Source organism: Pleuronectes platessa, chromosome 20 (genome assembly GCF_947347685.1).
Source record: "Pleuronectes platessa chromosome 20, fPlePla1.1, whole genome shotgun sequence".
Taxonomy (NCBI): Eukaryota; Metazoa; Chordata; class Actinopteri; order Pleuronectiformes; family Pleuronectidae; genus Pleuronectes; species Pleuronectes platessa.
The window spans coordinates 16463638-16484545 of NC_070645.1; the positions used below are offsets into that span (position 1 = coordinate 16463638).

The 20908-nt window shown below is 45.2% G+C and overlaps 2 protein-coding genes across 3 annotated transcripts; one reads left to right on the plus strand and one right to left on the minus strand.

The window, feature by feature from the left end:
• Positions 1 to 138: 138 nt before the first annotated feature.
• ankha (ANKH inorganic pyrophosphate transport regulator a) lies at positions 139 to 9260 on the minus strand. Its single transcript, XM_053412124.1, has 12 exons — positions 8950 to 9260; positions 7246 to 7462; positions 6925 to 7043; positions 6661 to 6744; positions 6374 to 6544; positions 6022 to 6156; positions 5231 to 5323; positions 5042 to 5134; positions 2013 to 2142; positions 1761 to 1884; positions 1452 to 1551; positions 139 to 1045 (listed from the first exon to the last, which is right to left on the minus strand). Exons 1-12 carry the CDS (start codon positions 9043 to 9045, stop codon positions 911 to 913), a joined length of 1497 nt encoding a protein of 498 aa, XP_053268099.1. The 5' UTR covers positions 9046 to 9260; the 3' UTR covers positions 139 to 910.
• Positions 9261 to 17293: 8033 nt separating this feature from the next.
• Positions 17294 to 19951, plus strand: myca (MYC proto-oncogene, bHLH transcription factor a). Of its 2 annotated transcripts, none has more exons than XM_053412983.1 (3): positions 17294 to 17512; positions 17849 to 18545; positions 18936 to 19951. In XM_053412983.1, exons 2-3 carry the CDS (start codon positions 17885 to 17887, stop codon positions 19562 to 19564), a joined length of 1290 nt encoding a protein of 429 aa, XP_053268958.1. In that variant the 5' UTR covers positions 17294 to 17512; positions 17849 to 17884; the 3' UTR covers positions 19565 to 19951. The 2 variants fall into 2 exon arrangements, with proteins under 2 accessions (XP_053268958.1, XP_053268959.1); XM_053412984.1 differs by having other exon boundaries at positions 17852 to 18545.
• The last annotated feature ends 957 nt before the right edge of the window (positions 19952 to 20908 follow it).

Sequence of the window (20908 nt, forward strand, 5' to 3'; positions counted from 1 at the left end):
CACCGTTCTTTCACCTTCAACGTTTGTATAAGATCATTTTTGTGGCAAATTATTTTTCCAACACATTTTACTTTTTATAAGTTCATAAGAAAAAAGATACAACAAGAAAGTGAAGCCAGTGCCAGCAAAGCCAAGGAGTTAATAATAAAGCAATTTATATGCCAAATAAGAATGCCTGTACAGTATATACAGTACGTACGACAGTCTGAATACTACCAGGAAAATGCATGGCAAAACAAAAGTAGATGCGACTCCCAGACTGAATGAAGAGTGAACAATCAGAACTATCCTGTAACACGCAATGATATAATGAGGGATTCCTGACCCCTCGAGGCAATTAAATATACACATTGCATTACCTATATAAAACAACAATAATCTGTACACCATGGTATGTAAAACACGATTGCACAACCCAACAAGTCCCACAACATATCTATATTTGAATTCAAGCAAGGCCTTGCCACTTTTTATCTCGATAAAACAAACATAAAATAATGAACTCCGTAATTTGGCAACTCCACCACCACTCGACAGACGCTTCCTTCCCGCTGGTGAGGAGGAAAAGTTCTCCTTTGTGCATTTCCCTTGTTTACCAGTAAACACATGAAAAGTGGTTATTACACCCGCTAGTGTGATGATGCAAAACTATGAGAACTGTTGGAAACGTCGGAAGACAAAGGTATTTACTCTGATGGATGAACACTTGAAGTGCATGGCTTTCTTTACAGTGTGCGTTAAAATGGTGTGTGGGTCACACGAAGGAGACCTCGTCACTCTTGTACTCAAAAGTTCAAGTCCGTCGAGCGAAACCTCATCCTCGGGTCCTCTCGGCTCTCCTGTACCGTCGCCTCCTCTTCAGCAAAGCCCCACGAGGAGCTCGGCTCTACCTCCGCCTGCTGTCAAGAGTTCACTGCTGCTCCTCCTCCTCCTCCTCCTCCTGGAGCTCCTCGATGGCGTCCATCTGCGTCCTGGAGCACACCTCGCTCATCGGGGCAGAGTCGTCACCCTCCACCACCAGCTCGCTGGACATCTCGTTGTTTCTCTGAAGACAACAGAACGAAAACTAAATTATATTGGACTCTTAGGGTGGAGGGCCAGTGTGAGTCGTGTGGTCCTCACATGTAATCATAGAGAATCATAAACAGAGCCTCCTGAACCCAGTAACCTACGATAGGAAGTTATGTCTTCATAATGGACAAACTACCACAAAACCTGTTCGAAGGGGAACAAGTCATTACATTTCAAATCGGATCTGGATCGATGAAAAGGTTTCAGAGTTTCCTTACGTGCATTCATGGTTTGATCACTTTCAATAACATCCCCATTCAAACCAAACAGGATGATCATAACTGAGACACAGTTAAAAATGGCTGCCAACAGGATTTTCCAAAAGAACAGAATAAGGCGTGTTTGTGCGTCTGCTTTGACCTGAACTGGGGTTTTCTCACCTCTTGTCGATAAACATAGCCCGCTGCAATGGCAACCATTACTGACTCCCCTATGAAACCGGCCAGGAGGGATCCGACCCCGAGTGTGGCCCCGTGAACCCTGAAAAACAAAGACCATCACGTTTTCAGATGCTTTTTGGAGGTGAGTTCATATTCTTATCTTCCTCATGCATCCTGTTTTGAGGAATAAAGGTGCAACAAAAACATTTTACCAGAACACCACACAACAACACTAATAAATACCAGTGGGCCTGAGTCACGGTGCTGACCCGCGTGACCCCGACAGTGTTCTCTGAAGTGTTGACTTACCCCATATAAGGCAGCACAACTAAACTGGTGATGAGGACAATGATGCGGAGAACCGAGCTGGGGGCCAGCACAAAGGTCTTTTTCAGGGTCATGAGCCATCCAGTCAAATGAGCCCGAACAGTCACTGGGAACACACACAAAGTGGAAACATCACCCCACTGGTCCGAGCTACGCCCCGGTTAAAGCCACAGCAGGAGGGAAAATGCAGCAGGTAAAAGGTAAATAACAGTAAACACCATCAGAGGGTCTTACCTGGTATGGGAAAGAAGGAGAAAATTCGGAGCGGGACCACGCACAGCTCCGCGAAAGCAAAATCCACTCCAATGACATCGACGAGGATCTTCTCTGATACGTGTGGACTCCAAAACACCACGAAACAAAGCTGGACACAAAGCGAGCAAAGGCAAATTCATTTTTTTGCATCCGCTGAACCACGATAGAGTCGCCCGGCACGCCTCATTAGATCTCATTAGATCTCATTAGTTCATTAACTCAGGGGGTTTCAGATTGAGTGTCGGCCTTTGAAGCTCACACAAAATAAGCGAGGGAGCGAACACATGACAATGTTATTGTTTCTAGAAGCAGCGGGCAAAATGTCCAAAGCATCTCCGGGCTACGACTGTATGAGCACAACACCAGGGAGCGTCAAACAGAGGAATGAACTCGCCTGATCGGAATAAGAACACATCAATTTGTCTAAAGCAAATGTAAAAAGATGGAGATGGAACAAACATCAAGGCCCCTCAGGATCCATAAAAGATGCTTTACTGGTTCCAGTCTGACTGACAACACAAACACGTTCACACTGCTTGCAACTGGATGCTTTTGTGACACTTGTTGCTGTCCTCACACTAGTAGCTGCTCTAAATTCAAACCTCAAATCTGGATATGTTTAAAAGCAGGAACCTTCTTTTGCTTAGCATGAAAAGCATTTAGGGTGTAACCTCAGAAGACTCGAAACGGCCAGCAGAAAAGCCAAGGTGTCCCTTGTCATTCAACTGGTGTACCACAAGGATCGAGGCTTGGTCCCTTTCTCTTTCCAATAAACACCACCTGGTTATTCTTACCACTGCTGTGCTGATTATACAAAGTCTTTCTTTCTATGAAAAGACTGAGCTCCCAGCTGGTGCTTATGTTTAGCAACTCATTAATATCCAGCCCAGCTCCAACTCTCTCTCTCTCTCTCTCCAACAGATCTCAACATCATGATTGATGACTAATTAACGTTCCCTCAGCCTGATCCATCTGTCACTGTCGAGTCCATGTACACTGTACAGAGTCTGTGCTCGACGCCTTTTCAAGCACTGGCCGTCTTGACTGCTGTGACGGCCTTCTGGAAGGGCTACCAGTGATCCCAGTAACAAAACACAGAACATTTTCATAAAGTATTCTTGTTCACTCTGATGTGAAACGAGCGATGAGGAACCGAAAGTACAGATCTACAGGAAGGAACTGTCCAAACTTTTGTCCTGTGTCGTCTCTTGATAGATGACGAATTACCCAACTCGGGGGGGTCAGATTAATCTCCTCCTCTTAATCCTCCTGCTCTCCGTCTTCAAATCTTGTTTGAAGACCCGACTCCTCCGAGAGCAACCACTCAACTTATATTCTCTGTGAACTGCAAACTTTCAAGTATTTTTTTTAATATTATTGAAGTATTACATATTAAGCAGAAGGTGATTAATTGCACAACAAGCATTTACTGCAGTTTTGTTAATTTTTGATCTCCTGAATCAAACCTAGAGGAATAAATTACTTGTGACTGATGATTTCACTTTTAGAACGATGTCGTAATAACTCATTTGTATAGCTCAACTGGAAACCACTGTCTCCCCTGACTCAGCACTGGTTTAGTCTAAACAAGGTGAGACGTCCACACTCACTGCCTCCGCATCCTTGACGTCTGTTTTCACAAGATGAAATTTGTTTGTCGCAGTACATTCCTCATTTCCCTTCGTGTTCCTGCTCTCGGCTGCTTTTCGAGCCGTTGTCCTTCCTTCACCAGGACAAGCCCGGGCAGGCAATGTCCCGGTTCAACACCGCCCGGGCCATACCTACGTGCCTGTTGTTTGGTGCTGAACACGCACACCCTCGCACACATGTTTTCAACCTTGAGCTTGCACATCTGGTGGGCCACTCTCCTCCTCCACCTCCTCCTCCTCCTCCTCCTCAAAAAAAGGCCCAACCTCGGCCGCACACTTCCTGTTTTTCTTGTCTCAGCTCCCAGGACAACTATCTGGGGCAAAGGCTCCATTTTACTTTCACATTAATTCACTTTGGACCATTTAAAATTGACGAGGAGGCTGATATAAGAAAGCCTGGATTATATTATGTTCTTGCCGATCTGCTCCCGTAATAATAAAAACATTTATTCCAAAACAAAACCGCTCAGCACCCGTAATGCGACTGCCACGCTCATTACTTAACGGGAAAGTACACCTGCAAGGGGCTTTAAAAGTGAGTTAACGGAGAGGTTTTATGTGAACACCTATTTCATTAAGCCCTTAAAGCCTGGGTGGGAGTGTTGCAGGGACAAAAGTCCCTTTGCGTCTTCACAAATTCCCCCTTAATGTGTCTCCCTCCCTGTGCAACCTGAAACCACAACATGACAGCAAAGTACATTCAGTGAGCCTACACCCAAACCAATCACTGTGAACATAAGCAAGTTGCTGAACCAACATAACTAAAGATATGAAAACACAAGGAGCCTGAGAGACAAGTTAGACGAGTCCTGGACATGGAATCCTGACAGTATCTTCTAATCTATGATACAGCAGATTAAAACAAAATGTCAACACGACAAAAACACAACACAAAGTCTGAAAGTGTACGCCTCCAAAAACAAGCCATCTGCAGTCCCAAAAATCTGATATTATGATGCATGTTAAAATGAAAAGGGTGCAAAGCTTATAAGGTTTTGCAGGACGTCCATGGAAGGACAACTGACACCCACTGTAGGAAAGGTCATGTCTCAATGAAGGACACCTTAGATTGTAAACAAACACACACAGTGCACGGGAGGGGCTGCCTAGTATGAGAATGAAAACTGAAACTTTACCCTGACTGTGTCATTTGTCAAAGTGTCTCCACAAGTTTGAATAACACTTTGTCTGAATGACAGAAATCCCAGACAGGAAACTGGATGATTTGTTTTTCTTATAAAAACATATCATTATATTGTCAAAAAAGCATGTTGCCATTTAGGAAAAACAAACACACAACCCCCACTTCTCTCAGACCTAATTCAGAGCATTATGTGAAAAGATTCAGCGTCATCTTACCGTGAGTGACAGGACCAGACAGCAGAATGTAAACTTTTTAATATGGGACTTGGTGATTGAGTGGCTGGAGTTCAACTTGTTGCTGGGATTGTTCTGTTGGTGAAAGAGGGAAAATCAGAGGTTTAAACAAACCCATCTACATTAAACTGTCCCCGCTGCAACAAACGCATGTAGGTGGGAGTGGTTTACCTTGTCAAAGGCCGGGTACACTGCTCTCAGTTCAGTTAACCAGCCGTAGGGCATGTGACCCACAGGGTACGTGGCTGTGAGCACAGCAACAGCCTGGAATGACAAAGAGACACGGTGGCTATAAGTCATCAGCTCGCTGCCGCTTTAAAATACCACAGACAGCACATACGGTTAAATGAATGACAGGTGACTAATAACAGCCGACTTGAAATCCTCGCTGTGTCTCTCACTTTCCGCGACTGTGCGGCTCTTCAAGTTTATAATTGGATAAACAGCCCGGAGCTCTTTTTTTGGTGCACGGAATAACAACAGGCAGCGGCAGGCTTCACGCAGGAGCAGCAGCGCCGTGTGGGAATGTTTATCACTCGGTGTAATCCTGCCCTGAGTTTCACATGGACAGGGTGAATCACCCAAACCACTGGCAGCCAGTGTTGTTGATGATTTCCAGTTCATTCTGGTAAACAGCTTTGCATTGTCTCTAGTAGTTGGGGTCTCTGTAAGCCAGAACGCTCCAGAGGGAGTTTGTTACCATCTGGCATTTCATCTGCAATAACTTGAGGGGTGAGTTAGTCCACCTGCTTCATGTGGCTGTAAATTCCCACTTAATGATCCATTACATCAGAAAATACTACGAGTAGTACCATTAACAAATGTTTTTAAATAAAAAAGCCAGATTTAATAAGTGAAAATAAAACAACTTCTTCAATCAAATATTAAACTTAGCTGATGTAGGAAACTGCATTTCTAAAAGTTCAGATTTATTTGATGAATGAAATCCGGGACACACCCACCTCTGTAGCGTCAGAGGTCCCCTTGAGGTCACGCGACACAAAGAGGTTGACGATGGGTCGACTGATGCGCTGAGTGGCCAGGATGAGGGCCAGGGGCCACCAGAAACTCAGCATCTTTTTGATGGTGGCATCGCCCTGCAGGGACCAAAACACACCCAGTAAATCACTGCCAGACACTCTCTCACTCACAGAAAAGACATAATTCATATTCAACTGTCATCAACTAACACCACTGTTCCTTTGGGCCCAGTGGCGTATCCAGAATGTTTGTCAAGTGAAATATAGGAATAACACAAACCCTCAGTTTAGTTCTGACCCATTTTCACCTTAGAGTAAAATAAACAGCACTCACCCCCACGTCAGGTCCACTGGAGTCTGGGATGTTGTCGTGGATGTTACAGTAGTAACCCAGTCCCACGATGGTGAAACGGACCAAGGCACCCATATACAGGGAGAGGATTGGGATGAGTAGAGGCTCCACACACTCCAGGTTGCTGTGGAGGAGGATGGCCACGAACACAATCTGCAGGAAGAGACAACAAAAAGTCTAGAAACACCCCAAAAATCATACATTACAAAAACTGGATTTCTCCTGTGCGTTACATGGGGAAAAGAAACGTTGGAGTGGACGTTTTTTACCTGGGCCACGACATCAGAGATTGAGGCCGAGCCCACGATGACGCTGTACTTGTGCTTGAGAAGGATCCCTGCATGAATCCACGCCTTCAGGCAGAACAGAAGAGCAGACACACGTTTAGAAAGCTGGACATTTTCTCAACCACGGCTGAGACGGGCTATACAATGAACAGGGGATTATTGATTCAGATGTGTTTAAATCCATCTCTCGCATGATAAAATGTCTGACTGCTGCTGCAGAGTAATCCTGCTGTACTGCGCACTCACCATCGCATCCAGCAGAGGGAATGCAGCCAGATATAAGAAGGCCTTTCGTGTCTTGTTCCCCACAGAGTCATCCACATGGTGGAGCTTATTAATGATGTAGTACCCCAAATCTGTGTAAGCTGTAGAGAGATAAAACAAAAACAATAAGAGGAAACCGCAGGTAAGCATTTCATTGTTTCATTGTTTCAGAGAGCAGGAGTTGTGATTTTTCACAATAGAGGAAGTTGAAGAAGGGTGAGAAGGGTGCTACAACGATAAACACTTCAGGATGTGGTTCAAGCGCAGTGTGTCATCACGCAAAACCCGTAAACACACACACACCTATCAGGATATGTAGGATGAATGCGATGACTCCGGCCGCCACCATGCACAGCACCGCCTTCCTCCGGTCCCTCTTGCTGTTGACAAACACCAAACCCACGTTCTTGAAGTCGCTCATGGGCCCCGTGAAGAACTTCATCAGGGAGTAGGCCAGGCCGTAGCTGGCCAGCATTTCAATCGCATCCTCTTTGACTGTGGCTATACCCCGGTTCAGGGCCTGGAACAGATAAGGCAAGGGGTGGGTGTGGAGAGAGAGAGAGAGAGAGAGAGAGGGTGAGACAGCACATAAAGAAGGAGGAGGAGGAGGAGGACGAGTTCAGCTCTTGACCAGGCCACATGACCGTGACTTTGCCGGACTGTTATCTCTAACCAGATGGCACCGTGCTGGTCCACCACAGCCCTGGAGCCATCGTGCTTTTCAGAAAAATAAAATACCTGCACGTGCTTTTTACACAGACAATAAAAAACCGACCTTTGGCTGGTGCCACTGTAATATATCGGTGCAGGGAAACACCCACAGCACTTGATCCTTAAAAAAATGATTTCCATTCACTTCTTAGCTTCAGAGCAACTACAACAGCTGCCCCCCCCCCCCCTTTTTCCTTTTGCAGGATTGTGTGCTATTTATACCGGCTAACAGAGCCATTACATAAGCTTAATCCTGACATCTCCCAGCCTCATGCTCACACACTATCCGCCTGCTGTCTCCTGGGTAAAGAGGGACGAGCCACCAGTCGTATGGCTGTGAGAGGGCAGACAGGAAAACATGACAATCACAGGAAATTAAACACACAAGTTTGTGTATTTTTGTTAGGACTTTGCAGCAGTTTCCATTCATTACAGAGCTGCCTGAACAAAACCTTATTTTAACCACAATTCACATCTTAACCCTACGATTAACAAATGGACCTCAGACATGATGAGATGACTCATTAGACCTGGTCCTGCCAAGGTCAGTGTATGTACTGGAAAATGTCCTAAAGAGGTGACGGTGACACACACACACACACACACACACACACACACACACACACACACACACACACACACACACACACACACACACACACACACACACACACACACACACACACACATATACACACACACAGACACACACACCCTTAAGTCTGAGCACATGATCCTCCATCATCATCTTACTCATCTTCTCCAAACAGGTCGTGACTCCAATCAAACGACAAACCAGGTTGAAGCTGGAAAAATATCCACAGGAGCTCAGACATTAAGGTGAATTTGTGTGTTTGTTTATTTGTGTGTTTGTTTACTTGTGTGTTTGAACCCCCCTGAATAAACACGGCTCTTCCCGTGAGTGAGTGTGTTTTTCCTCCCCCTGAATAAAACATGTTAACGGATCTTATCGCCACACACACACACAACACCCCCGGCTGCTGCCAGCTAAGCTAACGGTGGCTACATCACACACACACACACCCAACGTCAACCGACAACACAGGCCGGAGACACCCGGTGTCAGTGACGGGTTTGGGGAGGGGGGGGGGGTTAGGGTGGTCGGTGATTTCTGCCGCTTCAGAAAAAACGACGGCAGCGGGTGGAACAACAGAAACACGAATCCCGTCAATAAACAAATAAATAAATAAATAACAGCGAAGTGCAGCGGGTTAGCGGCGGTTAGCGAAGAGACGCCGCGGCGAAGAGGACAAATAAACCCCGCAACACATTTACCTGTTCCCCGAGGTCGATGGCGATGTTGGTGATCGCCAGAGGAACCAGGAAGCGGACGAGGGGCCAGTATGGGCTGAGGGATGGAGCCTCCACCATGGTAGAAGCCGGGGGGAAGGAGCGAGGGGCATCTGCCTCGCTCTGGATGGATTGACGGGAACACTCGGAGGTTTTAGCGGCTGGAGACACAGAGAGAGAGAGAGACACGGAGAGGGGACACCTGGGGTGTGTGTTCTATCCCGGGAGGAGAGGTGAGGGGCCGGGGATGGAGCCGGGGCCGGGGCGCTGCTGCTTGTTCTGCGGCTGCTGCTGCTCCTGAGGCGGCGGCGCGTCGCACTGCTTCGATGCTGCCGAGCGGAGGCGAAGGTCACCGGGAGATTCACACGGGCGCATCTTCCCCGCAAATCATGGTGGAGGCGGTGGGAGGGAGCGACACGGGGTGGGGGGAGGCGTCCCGAGCTGGAGCCGCGGGGCAGTGACGGGCAGGAGGCGGCGACGGAAGGGACCGGGAGTCGGTGCGTGTGTGTGAACGCTCCGCGACTGACTGAGGGTCTGGGGCGGGAGTCGACCCCGCACGAGCCTGGAACCCGCCGCCTCCAGCACGTGGGCCTGGCGTCCCGGTCGTGACGTCAGCACCAGGTCTAAATCTGGCCACACGCACATGCACACACGCACACGTATACACATGTTTGTACATCCGTCTTAGTGAGGACACTCATTGGAATTATGCATGATCTGGCCCCTTACATAACCTTGACCTTAACCCTAACCCTAAAGCCCTAGCCCTATAGCCATATAGCCCTATAGCCATATAGCCCTAACCCTAACCTATTCTAAACTAAACCAAAACCTTAACAAAACCTTAACCAACAAACAGTGAATAAACGGTGGGTCAAAAAGTGAGGACATGTCAAAATGTCCTCACTCTGTAATGTCCATGCTGAAAAAAAAGGTCCTCACAAAGGTATAAGTACACACACACACACGGTAAACACACAGTGCAGCATAATGTGTGTTTACATTGAAGCAGAGGCTCCACAGAGGCTGCACTGCTCGTGTTGACAAATCTTTTCTTGCACTTTTATAAATATATGTATATATATATATATATATATATATATATATATATATAGAAGACATTTAAAATTAGCAATGTGTGAATTGACTCTGTTACAAAGACTGTGATTTTAAATGATCACTGATTTAAAGCCATGTCCCTTTTTTCCATTTAAATGTTGTTTTAAAACACAACACATTAATGTGGCAGATGTATCTTTAGATAGAAAAACAGAATATCTAAATGTTTAAATGGTGCCTCTCCTTTCAGGACAGTAATTATATGAAAGATAAACAGTTAAGTTGCACCTATAATTACAAATACTACTGACCCCTGGTGGACTAGAGGGGGAAGGAACATTAGACAGCTTTTAAAAACAAATACACCCAAATACATCAGAGTTAGAGAGGGCTAGGGTTAATACTCAATACTCAGTATAGATTACTATATTTACTAAACCAGATCTGGGCTGACAAAAAAGAAAAACGTGTAATTCCTCAAATTGATTTATTTAACATTAAAACATCACACTACTGTATATCCTAAAAAAAAGTGTTGTTTAATTTCAGTTCAAGTTCAGCTTATTAGCTTTTCTCTAAATGTATAACCACATTCCATGATGGTAGAACACGTAGTAAAAGGTGAATGAGTCCAGCCTGTGTCCAGATCTTTGTTAATGATTATTTATTTCCACAGCCTCTTGTACACTCTCTCGGTGCAGGTACTCTGATCTGCTCTTTGTACAGTTATTGGGACCTGTTGCTGTTTTACAGGGGGGGGGAGCTGTGAGTTAAACCAGCCTGAGTTATGTTCAGTCAAAGCACCAAGTTGTTGTTGTTGTGTGCTGCTGCCTGCGGCCGGAGGGAGGTTGTGTAGGGACTTCAAGTTGACACAGCGTTTTACAGACCAGTGTTCAGCCCCTGGGAATCAGCTGTTTGCCTGTACCTGCAAGTTCAATGTGAAGGTCTAAACGTGAAACTATGTCTGGATTGTTTCCTTACGTCAGCTGCTCACCCCTGACACAGTTCCCTATAATAAAAACACAAAAAAATATATCTTTGACTTTTGTCAGCAGTGTCTTTTTTGAGTCAACAATCCAGATGTTTGTTTAGTGGAGCATTTATCCAACTATGTGCAAGAGTCAGAACTACTTCTCTTTATGCAAAACTTGTACTTGCAAACAAATAAGGATTTCATTTTGTCACGTGATATTTGCATGGAGTTGTTTTGCATGTTCTTTTTCCCAGTAAACAGTGTTGCCCACATTATTAAACCCTCCTGCCACATTTATTTTATTATGTGGTTTGGAGATATTGCAGTTTTCTCTCTGTAGGAAAACTTGTTTTTATGAGCCGAGGCCTAAAAGGTTTTCTTGGCAGCAGACGTCTCTTATTAGCACTCATCTAAAACTCTCTTTTCCTTGAGCAGTTATTGTTATTACCATATTTAAGATTTCCACAGTGATTTGCTCAGAGCTCATTCATCCACAAAACATTTGCAACCTGACATTTTGACGACAGCATATTAGGAATCAAAAGGCAATGATTTGTTTCCCCACACCTGGACTTTTATTGTGAAAATGCATTGCCGAAAAACATACAATTTATGTGTGTGCAAATTTAGGTTTCGTCTCAACATTGGTTTCCAGATACATGGCGCCCTCTTGTGGCCAAATTGGATAACAGCAGCTCCTTGCAAAAATAGCTGGAAATACCTCCCCCCCCATTTTCATACCATATTCAGTTTATTAAATAATGCACATTGAAGAGCAGCTCTCAGCTACTGATTTATCCAATATGTTTACAGCAATGTTAGCTGTCTCTGTTAAATAAACCAATAAATAAATAACATATACCAGAATGTTCTCGCGTAGGGAACTCTGCTCCTGTTAGAAACTTTACATAGAAACAAAACAGGTAACAATATGTGTTTTGTCTGTAGAAGTAAATAAGCTGCTTCTTATATGATCAGTGCTTTCTCAAATGATACTGTGATGTACAATAGAGCACGAAACCTCTCACTGCCACCAGAGCCACATAAACATGCAGCCACTTAGCAGATACATCCAGCCGTCTGATCTGATGATATGAGATAATGGATTATGAGACAATTGACTCCTGGGAATATACAGTAGATATAAAAGGCTCTGGCTGTATGAAGCATTGATTTTATAGAAGCCTGGCTGCACAGTTTAAGAAAGATCATTTTTGAAAAACAATGGCATTGAAATTTATATGGGCAGAATATTATAGGGTTGATTTTATTTTGAAGTTAAAGGTTGTGAGGTGGAACTGTGGTTATGAGGTGTCAAAGCAGGAGGGGGTTTATATGCAGTATATTTAAAATATGAGGGCAGACTATACACTATATTTTCTTGCTTCACCTGCACATTATTTTTGTGTGTTTGTGTGTGTGTGCAGCTGTGTAGAGTTTCATCGCTCTCTTTCTCTCAGTCTCTGACCTCATTCTGCAGGTTTCTTATCATATATCACTATAAATAGCTTTTATCGATATCAGCATTATTATTGTTGTTGCCAATCAGAAAACTACATCTATAAGCTGTGTGACAGTGCTGAGACACAACAGTTATCTAACTCTGGTCTCTTTGGCCACGTCCCCGCCCTGAGCCTGGTTCTCTTGGAGGTTTCCTCCTTTTTCAAAAGCATGTTTTCTCTCTCTCCATGTTCACATAAACTGTGTGTGTGTGTATCTACAAACACTCTGCAGGTCTCAGGCCGTGTCAATAACTGTCTGTTGTCACCCTCAATAATTAATGACACAATTAGCTCTTGAGCTGTCTGACACACTCTCCCACTGTCGAATGCTTCGCTGGCAGCCTCCTCCCTCTGCCTGAGCTGAACACTTATTGATTTCCTGCCTCATCATGCTGAGTCGTGTCCCGGCCGTGTGGGAAGAAGCACACCCTGGACTTTTCTCTGTGTGTCTGCTGATGTGTTGCTCTTTCTCTGTGTGGCTGCATTTAACTGGATCTGCATGTTTGTCAAACAGTGTGGTGGCCGATGCAAACCTCAGTGGAAAACCATGAACTGTTCTCCAGTTGGTCGCTAAACAACAGTGGTGGAAGTGGGAGTGAGGAAGTATCATCGAATGACAGTAAAAAATATAACAAATATTGATTTGAAAAGTGCCAAAAGTAGAAAAAAACGTGAACTGTGACTGGTCAAGTCAATAAGCAATATTAGCTCAAGCTGTCAAATATAGAGGAGGAAGAAGAAGTAGTCGAATTACAATATACAATAGAATAGATGAGAAAAGATGTTATTTTACTAACTTTGGGTCGATGTAATCTTTCGATTTGTGGTTTAACATGATTTAATTTTCATATTCTGAAAGAAAAACATGTTACATATTGTTGAGAGATGTAACATGTTAAATAATGTGCAGATTGTATTAATCGAGCATTGTGTTATTTAACCCTTTAATAGGATCAGTTAGATTAAGTCTGTTGCTCACTGAGGCTCATGTGTTTTATCACAGTCATGGACTCAGTGTCGACTTCTTCAGGCTTCACAGACAAACAAACCCAACAGAGGGAGAAGGAGAAGAGGAGATTTTCATGAGTTTCTCATGTTATCAGTTTAATTCCAGAGGAAGTGAAGAAAACCCCCCAGACTGAAATTACACCTTCTTTCCTTTCCTCTGCTCTCGTTCCTTCACCCTCTCTGTCGGGGGGGATAGTGATCATAACCACGAGGCTCATGTGTTGTGGTCGTTGTGTTTATCGGCTCTGGATGTTTCTTGTGTTACTGACTCTCGGAGCCGCCTGGAGAGTCGGGGTGGGGGGGGGGGGGAGCCGTGAGACCGGATCTGGCATCGCTTCCTCTGATAAGTGCAGACTGCAGGTGCTCAGGAGACGTTTCATTGAGTTTTTTAATCTCCCTAAGTCAAACTGGTTCCTCCCATCGATTGTCTGTCAAGTAACTCCAGTTGCTCTGTTTACTGTCTTCTTTTCAGGGCAGACATTTCCATTCCATTTGGATTTAGGAAACCAATGTTAATACTTTTATTTCCACAACCCATCACAACATAAACTGCTGTATTCATGCATTTTACAAGAATGCAATCAGCCATGCAGATATATGAGCCTCAGCCTCTATTGTCTGTTATAATAAACCTTATCACAGCAGTGCACCCAGTAACTGTTCAGCCAATTCACTGTTGGTTGTGTGAGATAACTCAGAGACACACTGCACTAGGATTTGTGAGACATTCACGTGTTTATTCATGTCACATCATTCTCTACATAAGGAATAAAAGGCGCCTATTTAAAGCAAGGTTATGCATTTTATTTATATTGCGATTTTTTAAAGCGTAAAATGGTAGAAGTTAAAAGAAAGAAGGATAAACCTTTGTAAAAAAAATAAGTTTTACAAATAGAGGAATGCGATAGAAATATGTAAAATAATAATATAAGATACAAAACAATGATGCTTCAAGCAAAAGCAAAAGAAAGAAAGTTAATCAGAGAATTTAAAAATGAGAAGCAGTGGATGAAAGTGAAAGGTTTAAGGGATTTACGTTGTGTGGTTTTCTACATGTGTTGTAATCATTCAAGACTCAGTGTGTACTTTAGATGTTTGAAATGCACGGGTCTCTCCTCTCACAGTTCTGATATGTGACTGTTGAATTAGTCAGGCTGTGGTGTGGTGTCCTTCCTCCTGACTCAGAGGCCGCTTTTCTGAACTTCTCCAATTTCTGACCACAAATCCAACGTCCTGACTTCTGTCGCCTGTGCAGCGGATTCAGCAAACTCTGCGAGGGTCAATGTTTTTCTCTCCTGATGAGGACATGAGCTCGTACTTCACAACCAAGAACATTTACTCTACAAGTGTCTATTGACAGAGGATTTGACGTTGCATTGCGAACACACTCCACCTGTTTAGAGACTGTTTCCGACCCTGAGGCCACTACCTGTTTGACCCTCTGCCCTCAGGGAGGCGCTACAGGTCATCAAAAACTCAGACCACCACATTCCTGAACAGGCTCTAAATCATATCTATTCACATTGGTTTTATGATCTGTCTGTCTGTCTGTCTGTCTGTCTGTCTGACACACTAAAACTATAAGAATCATTGCTGTAGCCCACAGCTGTCTGCCAAAGTGAGGATTTTAAATAGAACCTGATTATAAATAGCACAGCCTACTTTAGCAGGAGGCCGCTCGCTGCCACATTTGTAATTTAATGCCTCTATTTTTCAATGAAGTGACCCAGTAACCTTAATAAACAGCCCCACTAACCCACTGTGTTGTTATTGAGACGTTCAGGGTGTGACAGCCTCAATGAGCAGAAACAAACTCCCTCACCTCCTCGTGGTTTGTGTCTTTTACATCCAACAAGGAGGTTCACGTTTTTATCTGCATTTCTTTGTTACTGTACTTAAGTGTATTTTTTTATGTATATATACTCTTTAACTGGGTGTATTTTCATGTACTTTTCACTTGTACACAACTACATACTCCAGCAAAAACCTGTACTTTCTACTTCACTACATTTCACAATGGGTTGCATGTTCAGTCGCTCAGTCACGCTCCAATCAGAGTGAGCCGGTAACACTAGACTCTGTCAACGAGAGTAAATCACTCGCTGGTGAAGAAACTCCTGAAATGGATTCAGAGACTCGGCTACACACTGCAAGTACTTTCAATACGTAAAGTATATATGTAAAACACTTACTTTACCTTTTTTAATTGTGTGGTATTTTTACTTTCAATACATTAAGTATGTTTAAAATTAACTACTTACTTACTTTTTCTCCCTTATCTTAGGTTTAAAAGTACTTGAGTACATTTATGTGTATTTGTGTACTTTTACTTAAATAAAATCTTGTAGCACCTCCTCTCTAGTTTCGTGTGTGTTCACGTTATGTCGATCGTGGTGCTGGATCATGACAATAACTTCTCTATTTCATTTGTCATTGCTGCTCCCTCCATCTTTATTGGACATTGTCTGATGTATAAATACTTTAAACATCGACACACTTTGCCACTATAGTAAAAACTGTTTCTTCTAATCATTGTTGAGCATCTATTGCACTTCTGTCAGTCCTGGGTGAGGGATCCCTCCCATGTGGCTCTCGCTGAGGTTTCTACGTTCTGTTTTTAGTTTTTTCTTACTCTTGGATGGATTGATTGATTGATTGATGGATCGATTGATTCATTAGTTGATGGATGGATGGATTGATTGGTGGATTGATGGATCGATGGATCGATTGTGACCCCTGCACCGACCGTGCTGGTGTCAACTCCTGGCTCACTTCGCACAGCAGAGGGCGCTCACAGCCCGTCCAATCCTTCCCCGCTCCCTCCCTCCACACGCCCGGCAGAGACACCTCCATCCAAACTGCGGTGCCCATCTGATTCCTTTAATTGCTTCCTTCCTGTAGTTAATTGATGCCAATCTGTCCCTGGCTCCAAAACCCCCGGGCTACGTTACACACACGGCCCGGAGGGGGGGCGAACGGTTCGACTTATTTATAAAGTGTGCATGTTAAACTTGCAGCTTCGTTACGCGTAGACACCATCGTCTGCATGTGTGTGCGTTTTGTGTATGTGTGTGTGTGCAGCAGTGGCTTTGTGCACAAATCACCTGTGTCTGTGCAGTGTGAGCTGTCACAGCCCGCAGAGAGCTCGAGGTAAGCGGCTGCACCTGTGCGCCTTTCCCCCCATTTACCCAGACATTTCTGCGTAAAAGGCACAAACCTGGCAACGTGCGGGACTTGGAGCATTTCTGCAGACATGGGCACATAAAGAGCGATGTTATATTTAAAAACAATGTAAACTAGTCATTCAGTTTTATATATGTTAAATGACAGATCTGGTATATAGATGAATAATGCTGAGGGTGTGATATTGATGTGTATGTGCGATTCGCTGATAGTATCAAGTAGTAAAATAAGTCCAGCCTACTATCTGTCACTACTACTTACGGTAGTGTTTTTCACATGTCTCCAGTCAATGGCAGCTCTTTACTCTACTATGTCCCCGCCCACTTCAGCCGAAGTATACCCGGAGCAAAGCTGGGGAAACTACACCAGCTGGCGCGCAAATATCTAAATAAATGTGTGCGTTCGAACGTGCATTGATTTGTGTCGTGCACGGGAGTCGATTTCGTATGCAAAGGCGCGTGGGGGGGGGTTTAGGGCGTTGTTGCAGGTTAAAACGCCGGCGAAGGTTTTCGCGCGAAAAAGCGCGGAGGGATACGGCGGAAGGGCACAGGAAGTGCTTCGCGCTATTTTATTGCAGCCAGCGGAGCTCAGCTGTGATTCTCACGCTGCCGGTGACAGAGTGCGCGTCGCCCCCATCGGGTCGCTGCTGCAGTCTCGCTAAAACTCACACACGCTCGCCCCTTCATGTGCGCTCCAGCCCCGCGACGCCCCCGCACAAGGATTTAATGGTTGTGTCGCACTGGAATACAACTCCTGCTCGTTTTTGCGCATTTTGGCTCCGATTCCCAGCGTCTGGTTTGGCCGAGAAGCTGAACTCTGAAAGGTAAGAGGAGGGAAGCGGGTTTTTCTGGCGCTTGCACAGACATCTTGTCCTCACACTTAGATGAACAATGTGTGTTTGCTGCCAGCTGCAGCGCAGACAGGCTGAGGGTTCCTCTGGTTGCAGGTAATTTGCGCTCGGGTTCGCAGTTACGCACCTGCTGCTGCTGCTGAGCTGCTGCACGCACACGCAGCGTGCGCACCGGCTGGATGTTTTGGAGTGAGCATGTGATGTTGCTTACACTTTGCGCTGCCTCCAGGTTCAACGCCCGGCAGCTGTTTGAAGCCGCACATCTGTATAAACAAGCTCTAACCACTCGTCCTTTGTTGTCTTTCCCAGCAGCGACAGAACGAGGACGCACAGCTCGGACGCATCATGCCGCTGAATTCAAGTTTAGCGAGTAAAAACTATGACTTGGACTACGATTCCCTGCAGCCGTATTTCTACTATGACAACGAGGAGGAGGCTTTCTACCCGCAGCAGCTTCAGCCTCCGGCACCGAGCGAGGACATCTGGAAGAAATTTGAACTGCTGCCGACCCCTCCCCTGTCCCCGAGCCGCCGGCCGTCCCTGTCCAGCCTCTTCCCCTCCACGGCGGATCAGCTGGAGATGGTGACCGAGTTCCTGGGCGACGACGCGGTGAACCAGAGCATCATCTGCGACGCCGACTACTCGCAGACCTTCCTCAAGTCCATCATCATCCAGGACTGCATGTGGAGCGGCTTCTCCGCCGCGGCCAAGCTGGAGAAGGTGGTGTCCGAGCGGCTCGCCTCCCTGCACGCCGCGCGGAAGGAGTCGGCGGCGGGCGAATGCGCGGAGCCCGCCGGCGGTGCAGCCGCTGCGTGGAGGCTGAACAGCAACTACCTGCAGGACCTGAACACGGCGGCCACGGAATGCATCGACCCCTCCGTGGTTTTCCCGTATCCGATAGCAGAGACGCCCAAGCAGAGCGCGGGGACGCCGCCTAGCAAGGACCTGGGGCTGGACACGCCGCCCAACAGCGGCAGCAGTAGCAGCAGCAGTTGTAGTGAATCAGGTGGGTGGTGAATGTCTCCTCTAGCAGGCACACCCCTCTGTGCTGCTCACCTCTGAGCGTGCATGGGGCTGTGCATCACACACACACACACACACACACATCTATCTCCATCACAACCACTGATGAAGAGGAGAAGAGGCTCATTATTGTTTTGGTGCATGCGATCTGCAGACAGGCGGTAGAGCCATGCTGCCATGTCATGTTGTAGACAGCTGTAAGATTAGCTAAATGCATGTTAAGCAATCCCCTCATGTGGGGGGGGGGGGGGAATGCATTGCAGGGATTTTAACCCCCCCTCTCCCCCTCCCTTACTGCTGTGACATGCATTTAAGTCAGGATTGCTGATGCTGGAGCAGAGTGTGACTGTTTGTTTTGCTTTTTGTTTTGCAGAGGATGAGGATGGAGACGAGGATGATGATGATGATGAGGAGGACCAGGAGGAAGAGGAGGAGATCGACGTGGTCACAGTGGAGAAGAGGCAGGCGGTAAAACGGTGCGACCCCAGTCCGCTGGAGACAAGGCACCCCAGCCCGCTCGTGCTGAAGAGGTGTCACGTCTCCACCCACCAGCACAATTACGCCGCCCATCCATCCATGAGGCAGGAGCAGCCGGCTGTCAAGAGGCTGAAGCTGGAGAGCAGCAGTAGCGGCAGCAATGGAGGAGGAGGTGGAGGCAGCGGCGGCCACAGCAGGGTCCTCAAACAGATCAGCAGCAACCGCAAGTGTCTGAGCCCCCGGACGTCAGACACCGAGGACTATGACAAGAGAAGGACTCATAACGTTCTGGAGCGCCAGAGGAGGAACGAGCTCAAGTTGAGCTTTTTCGCGCTGCGGGACGAGATCCCCGAGGTGGCCAACAACGAGAAGGCGGCCAAGGTGGTGATCCTGAAGAAGGCCACGGAGTGTATCTACAGCATGCAGTCGGACGAACAGAGACTCCTCACGCACAAAGAGCAGCTGCGGAGGAAAAGTGAACTTTTAAAGCAGAGACTGGCACAGATGCAGGGCTCCCGTGCTTGAAGTTTGAATCAAGACTTTTTGGCCTTTTGTTTTTTATGCAAGTTCAAGACTTGGGGGTGTACAGTTCTTGTTGCATGCAAATGCAAAAAAACGGATTAAGTTGTTTTTGAAATCTCGTTTGATTTCGAAGTTAAAACTGCCTCAATAGAAGTTATGGGTGGATTAAATATTTAAAAGTTTATTTTTATTAATAAAATATTAAAAATAGGGCCATCCCGTTGGGGGTCCAAACTAAAATATAAATTTTTATGTTTTGTATATAATTAATATTTCCTAAGAAAATGTATTTTTGGATCTCAATTGTCTGGATGTTCAGACCCAGTGTTTGGTTTTTTCCATTATGTTCATAGATTCTTTTTGAAATATAAAAAAATGTTTCCTCTTGAATTTGTGTCCTTGTTCTTGCAGTGAAACAAACACACACACACACACATTCCATCACAGCTTCTGCTATGAGTAGATGTATGTTCATACGAGCTCCAGGTACATGTTGGAGGTGGAGTGTGGGTACAGCAGAGAGAGAGGAGACAAACCAAATCCATGATGAATGACGTCCATTTCTGATTTAACAGATTAATGTGATGATGCTTGATGATGCTCATGTTAAGACGACCATTTCCCACTGACTCTTTCTGGTCAGACATGAAGCGATTCAGGGGTCAAGTCCATATCTTCACTGGAAAATGCAGATTTGATGAAGGGTCTCCAAGACAATCAGGTAATTTTTGTAAACTGCCACCATGCCTGTTAATAAAGGCATCTCATTATAATAAACAACCATATCCCTCCTTTGTTTACTAGTTGATTTATTCAGATACACAATAAATATACCAGAAACAGTATCTCACAGGATTTACCTCTTGAACATTGAGGGCTTCATGTCACTGGACTAAAATAGCTTGTATGACAGATCTGTCCAATAACTTAAAGTCAAGTCTCAGATTTATAAGAACACAGATGAAGTGTTTGAAAGATTAACAGGTTGGTCTACAGTTGCTTTCTTAAGTGAAGCATTATGATAGAACTCAAATAATATAGGATTTTATCAAAAAAAGAGGCAAATAAACATTCCTCCTCAAACATAGCTGCTGCTTCTGATACTGATAAATAATCATTCAATGTCATGTTTAATATGAGATACAACATAAGTTGCATTCATTAGTGCAGCATCATAATAAAACCAATGTATGATATTAACTTCTCAAACCAAACCAGGTGAAGTTTACATTCTTAGTTTAAACATTACTGCTGCTTTGATCCTGATCAATAATCACTTAATGCCACGTCTCAGATGAGATTTGCAGCAAAGTAAAACATGTTTGTTTACTGTTGGATTTATCAGTT